This window comes from Rosa rugosa, chromosome 2, assembly GCF_958449725.1.
Source record: "Rosa rugosa chromosome 2, drRosRugo1.1, whole genome shotgun sequence".
In the NCBI taxonomy this organism is placed as follows: Eukaryota; Viridiplantae; Streptophyta; class Magnoliopsida; order Rosales; family Rosaceae; genus Rosa; species Rosa rugosa.
Window position 1 is genome coordinate 16391757 of NC_084821.1, and position 6596 is coordinate 16398352.

At 40.5% G+C, this 6596-nt stretch overlaps 1 protein-coding gene across 2 annotated transcripts; it reads left to right on the forward strand.

The window, feature by feature from the left end:
* Nucleotides 1-287: 287 nt before the first annotated feature.
* LOC133733895 (transcription factor MYB59) lies at nt 288-2199 on the forward strand. Of its 2 annotated transcripts, none has more exons than XM_062161542.1 (3): nt 288-512; nt 640-769; nt 1305-2199. In XM_062161542.1, the coding sequence occupies exons 1-3, from the start codon at nt 293-295 to the stop codon at nt 1855-1857; spliced, it is 903 nt and encodes a 300-aa protein (XP_062017526.1). In that variant the 5' UTR covers nt 288-292; the 3' UTR covers nt 1858-2199. The 2 variants fall into 2 exon arrangements, with proteins under 2 accessions (XP_062017526.1, XP_062017527.1); XM_062161543.1 differs by having other exon boundaries at nt 344-541.
* Nucleotides 2200-6596: the final 4397 nt, after the last annotated feature.

The following is a 6596-nucleotide window of genomic DNA, read 5'->3' on the forward strand; positions in this document are numbered from 1 at the left end:
AATGCTTTTACGTAGTAGCTACTCAGCTAGACCGATATACGATCATTTTGTAGTGTGTCTGATATGATCATGAATTTGTGAAAGTTAGACTCACAGATCAATCTCTTACTTCGATTATTGGAATCTATAGTGGCTTACATCACATCCATAAAGTGCCTTATCACGAAACGAGCATGCGTGCAACACATGTACGGTGAAGATTGAACACCAGGAATACTATAATGACCTATAATCATGTAAATGGAAATCTGAGTTGTATATATAAACTAGTACTGGACACCAAAGTTTTTCCATGTACAAGAAAGAAAGAAGAAAGCAGCAGCCAGCAGCAGCCAGCAGTCTGAAAGTCACAAGAGAGAGAGAGAGAGATCGAAGGTTTGTTTTCATGAAAATGGTGCAAGATCAACAGGAAATCAGAAAGGGCCCATGGACTGAACAAGAGGACTTCCAACTGGTGTGCTTTGTGGGCTTGTTTGGAGACCGACGATGGGATTTCTTAGCCAAAGTTTCAGGTTTGAAGGTGGCGGGAGACAAATAATAGGTATGGTTGTTTGGAGATGGAAAGCTTTTGCGAGGAGCTACCCATTTAACCAAATATATGCACTTTTGTGGTGTGTTTGTACCATTTTGTGTTTGTAGGTTTGAACAGAACCGGTAAGAGTTGCAGGTTAAGGTGGGTTAATTACTTGCACCCTGGCCTCAAAAGAGGCAAGATGACCCCTCAAGAAGAGCGCCTTGTGCTTGAGCTTCACTCCAAATGGGGAAATAGGTTTGACAAACAAAACCCACATCATATTTACTAATATAAGTTCCTGTTTTATAACATTTCTCCGAGTATGCTTTTGAGTTTTATTTGAATAGCTAATTCTCTGAGGTCGGAGTGATGAATTTTATGCTGTGATCATACTGTGAATCCAATCAAAAACGGTTGATTTGATACGATTATATCTGCGGCATGTCGGCATCTTCCTCACCTGGTCTTTTATTAGTACCCATATATTATTAAATTTTCTCTTGTTAGATAGTCTTGCGTAAAATCATATTTGAACACATGGTTCTAATTGATAGTATATTTGTATTTGATACCAGATATTGTCAAGATATTACTTCCTTAATTATTCCAATTCTTCCTATTATTTTTACTCAACATAGAACAACTCAAAGTCTATGTCTATAGGAACATAATATGTCAAGTATACAAAATCATTCTCTCTTTAATTAGTTTTTAATTCGCAGTTTAACAACATGACATGAATATGAAATTTTAATTTCATTTCTTTAATAAGATGGTGATTTACGTACAGATGGTCAAGAATTGCTAGAAAGTTACCAGGGAGGACTGATAATGAGATTAAGAATTATTGGAGGACTCATATGAGGAAGAAGGCTCAAGAGAAGAAGAGGGCTGTGTCACCATCATCATCATCTTCCAACTGTTCATCATCATCAAACATCACCACCAATGAAGGAGGAGCAAGCTTTTATGACACCGGTGGGGCTGAAATCGTGGCTTCATCAGCAGAGAAGAAAAATATCAACAGTGGAGATCAAGAGAAAGAAGATGGTAATGACACTACTAAAAGGGACCAAAGGGAGTATTCACTTGATGATATATGGAAAGACATCAATTTGCCAGAAGTGAACAGTATTGAACCAGTTTATGATGGCAGCTATGGTGAAGAAGTCTGCAAATTTTCATGCCCTTTAATGGCTACTCCTCCTCCACTGTCATGGGATTCACTGTTTAAAATAGATGAAGATCAAGAGAGTAAGAATATGTTTCTGCCTACTACCCCAAGTGACAATCAATTCCTGTCCTGTTTTGAATATGGAAAGGCATCGTCTCTAACTGGCTGATTAGGATTCTATTTATTAAGATTTGTTCATATGTGAAATAGTCTACTACTCTCCCAAGGAAGCTCTAACCTGTATAATAACAACATGGGTATGAAGATGTCTTAAGCTTCTCTGAGCCAGTGGTGGTCTGCATCATGAGCTGGAGATCACTAGCTAGTTTATGCATTACTGCAGTTCCTGTGTCCTCTTGTAATCTTATGTGTTTTCAATTTTCAGTGAGGAAGAGAGAACTTCAACTGTACCATGAATACTTAATTGGTATCTCCATTAGTGCACCATGGAAGTATTGTATATATGTCTTTCAGTTAATTTTTGAATCAAGCTGCTGGTCATGCAACTGTATCATTTTTGTTCTTAGCTTTATATGTATTGTACAGGATTAGTTTACTACCAGTCGATCTGAACCATATACAATTGAATAAAATTCTACTTGATTAACTATATATTCACCTAGAAGTTTGTCAACAAACACTAACACTGTTGAATGTTCTCACATTTTTATATGACCGCAAACCCAATGCGATCAGCGCTGGAGACTGACGATCAAAGAAATACATTCCTCTTTAACTACCAAGCCTGTTACCTGTTAACTCACAGGTCCTTTCAAACTCTATAACCTAAAGGCAATAGCACCCAATTCTCCAGAAATCGAATTGTGGGAATAGGAATATTCTAATTCAGACTCTTCTGCTTTCCACTTTCTCCTTTGCCATTAAAAAGGGTCTAGAAAGCTTGTCTACAAGAATAATGAAGAACAAGACCAGTATATAAATCACTTGGTCAGAGGGTTAAAAAATAAAATGTGCATATATGCGAGCAAAGTGCATGGTGATGGAAGATTAATTGGGGCAGTAAATGTCGGTTCAAAGCAAGTTAAAAAGAAGAGAGCACACATGGTAGCATGGAGAGAGGATACTCCTTTTGAGGAGTGTGGTCCAGGTAAACTTGTTGTGAATGTTAATTCTTTGTGATTAAATTAGTTGCGTTAGTGGTTAGACATCCAAATCCATCTTCATCAAGATTTGTTTATTTATTCGTAGTACGTTGTGGTCCAATAACATATATATGCCCCAATAATATCATATTTTCATGCTCAAAATCATTACAAAAATTCATTTCCTGATGAAAACTCGTCGGAGAACGCTTGAGATATCCTAATGATTTTGTAGATTTATTAGCTTCAAACTACATAATAATAATTTAAACAAGGAAATTCCGTTTTTCCTTGCTCCGCCAAAATTGGAGCAACGTAGTTAGGGTTTGGAAAAAACAGAGGCGACTCCTTTACTTATCCGGCTGCGCCCTCCCGTCGACGATGGCTACTAGCCTTATCGGCGAGCGAAGGGTGCGGCCAGATGGGCGTGCTTTTGCTTGGTGGCGGGAGGTGATCAAGATTGGGGGTTGCGACCAGAGGCGTTTTCTTTTTCTCAGATGAAGACAACGGCGGATCGGTGTTCTGTTGCAGAAAGCTTGGGGAATTGAAGAGCGGTCATCTCGGTAAGATTGGAAGGCGTATTGACCTTGGGTCGGTGCTGGGTTGGAGAGTTTTGCCATCTGGGTTTATAGTGGAAGGAGATTTAAGAGATGGAGTTTCTCTCCAGGTTGGTTTTGTCCTTGGCTTAGATGTCAGATAATTGGGGTCGAGTTTACCAACCTCAATCCCAACTTTGCTGTGGCTGATTCTGTGAAGCTTGAGTCGATTTTGTGGAGAAGGAAAGTTGATTGTGGCAGTTTATTTCTTTGTTTTTTTAGGCTTTTAGTCTTTAGTTCGTGGTTAGGATTAATAAGTCCCTCCTCCCTTGAGCGAGGGTTTGGGTGTTTTAGTGGAGTGTCGATGCCATTGTTATGGTGTCATGGTCGTTCTGCTGTGTTATGGTCTGGTCTTTTGTCGGTGCTTTCTGGTTATCAACGTGATGGTGAATCACCCTTACACGTGGTCTGGCTGTTTTGGGACGCGGTGTCCGAACGGGTGAAAACAGTTCATCTTAATGTTGGTGGTTGGGTTGTATCGGTACAGGTTTGGTTATTACTTACTGTAGCTCGCGGGTATGAGCGTAAAATTTGGTTAGAGGTTGGGCCTTTTTGGCTCATGGAAGTCACTCATGTTGACGGTCCCGTAACTATGGATCCAATGCTTTGTAATCTATTTGGTTATTAACAGAATTTTCATCTTCTCAAAAAAAAAAAAACTACATAATAATTTTTTATTTTTTTATTATAATTGTTGGATGCAAAAATACTATGATTATAGATGGAAGTTTCAATGGCATCTAGAGTTTACAACATCAAGGTGCAGTGCAACTACATAATAATTTATCCAACAGTCAAGTTAGGGATTGTTGACCTTTTTTTATTTATTTAACAAAATACGTTACATTTATAAAAATGCACTTATACATAATGACTCACCCAAAGATCACATAGCACTATGATTAATAATAAATCATTAATCATACAGAGATCTATACAAGTTCCAATTTTAAATTTTCTCTAAAATGGAAGTCCTCTACATTGTACTAGCTTTTTTTTTAATCGAAGGAGGTCAGTCAATTTTATAATTCAGCAAGCAGTACCAGAAACGACACACCCCAGAGGGGCCGACAGAAAGAGCCGTCGTTTAGGACATACAAAGGACCTATTCTAAAACAGAGCCTCGCACTCTCGGGTAGGGGTGGGATCGGTTTGGCTCGGCTCGGGAATGAGCCTATACCGAGACCGATACCGGAATTTTAGCAGGCATACCGATTGGTCCCGAAACCGATCGATTCGGTACAGTTCGGCGTCAATCGGTTTCAACAGTCGCAGATGGAGTCATGGAGATGAAGAGCTGTGACTCTTAATCCACCCAGGCTTCCACGCGCACGACACCACCACCCCGCCGTCTCCGTCAACCCATACCCATAGCTCACCACGAATCCCAGCAACTCAATCCGAGACAGAACCGCCACGGGAACCTCAGTCATGATCTGGTTTCAGCTCGGTTCCGTCAATTCAGTATGTTTTTCATCCATACCGGTGCCGACCCTTTTGCAGAAGTTTCGGTACGGTTCGGATCGGGATTCCGGCGAAACGACTCAGCATACCGACCCGATCGGTTTCGGCTCGGATCGGACGGGATCGGTTTCGGGATCTCGGTTTGGAATTCCCAGCCCTACTCTCGGGTACACCCACCTTTTAAGGACAATTAAGCACCTTTATTCTAACAAAACCTAGAAACTCAGAAGCAAATAAAATAAATGTAACAACCGAGCAACTAGGTCTTGCGACCCAAGGGAAAATTAAACATGTCTAGTAGGAAAGGATGCCATAGCAAACCCTACAACGCTTCTATTTTTTGGCATTTCCTCCAACCCACGGGGAACCCAGCATCCAAACTCGGGCCTAAAAGCCCCAACAATGAGCCAAAGTCCACCCCAGGCCCAACAAGGAGAAGAAAGCTCCACCACCCTCGTCAAAGTCCAAAACAAATCCAACTGCAAGCGTTGCTGACGAAGAAAAAACGGGATCGCCCCCGATCCCTGCGTCCTCAAACACAAAAAACAACTGATCCCATTCGATAGGATTTGAGCCCAAGTTGACCTGAATAACAGAGCCATCTTCAAATCTCCATCCAACACCCCCTATTCCAGAGTCAATAACAATCTCCCAAGTCCAACCAGACGCAACAGCATAAGCGCCGGTCCTCGCACTATCACACCATCCCCGACTTGATCTCAGATCAAGCCCAGAACCACCAGAGCTACCACACCTCCAGCGATTGTAGCAAGCATAAGAAGGCCAAGGCCCAGGAGCAAGGAGTGTCGTCGAAAACAGTCGTCACCACCAAGAATTAGACCAAAAAGAGGTGAAAAGACACCCCTCCCCGTCAAAGGTAACAAACCACCACCAGCCGGAACTGGTCGCCGTCGAGAAGTCTCTCTTTTGAGAGTCATAAGAGAATATATTTTATATGACACAGATATTTTAATCCTTCCTAGCTAGTTGGTCCATAATTTTTCTCTCTACAATATTAGATGAGGTTCCAAGTGCTTTAATATTCCTATCCCCCAATATTCAAAAAAGAAAAAAAAATATTAATCATCCAATTTGTTGTGATTAAGAAAGATGAGAGAGAGAGAGAGAGAGAGAGAGAGAGAGAGAGAGAGAGAGAGAGAGAGAGAGAGAGAGAGAGAGAGAGAGAGAGAGAGAGAGAGAGAGAGGGAGGTTGCTTTGTATTGACCTGGTTATGAATAATTTGGTTGATGTGTGAAATGGTGATACCTCAACCTCTTTATATAGCGGAGCTGTTGGGGTGTAATCATGGTACATCATAATGAGGAGCAACCCTCTAATTACCCTACTATCACCATTAACCACACTAGTCATACAACTAATGTTCCCTCATAAGTAGTGACTAAGGGTGGAGCCAGGACTTTAGGGTTGGCGGGCCGAAATATAAAGCATACGTTTAATTCATCATACCTAGTTATAGAGAAGTAGAAGTAAAATATAATTTTTTTTTGTGTAATAAAATTAAAGAAATACTGTCCTAGATAATTTTATTATTGAGTTTTATTGAAAGCTTGCTCGAATTTTTTTTTCCCACACTCAGCGGTTCATTCTATAGTTTTTTGAGACATTTTAAGAGTTAAATTCATCATCAGTCCCTCAACTCTTGTGCACCTGCTAGTTTGATGCCCAGACTCACAAAGCTATCAATGTGATACCTAAAGTCTTATATTATCAACGTACGACATACT

Bases quoted from the DNA above. Each gene is read 5' to 3' on its own strand.
- LOC133733895 (XM_062161542.1), top strand. From the start codon at position 293: ATGTACAAGAAAGAAAGAAGAAAGCAGCAGCCAGCAGCAGCCAGCAGT. The intron at 513-639 runs GTTTGAAGGTGG...TTGTGTTTGTAG, and splicing joins TTTCTTAGCCAAAGTTTCAG to GTTTGAACAGAACCGGTAAG. The intron at 770-1,304 runs GTTTGACAAACA...ATTTACGTACAG, and splicing joins CACTCCAAATGGGGAAATAG to ATGGTCAAGAATTGCTAGAA.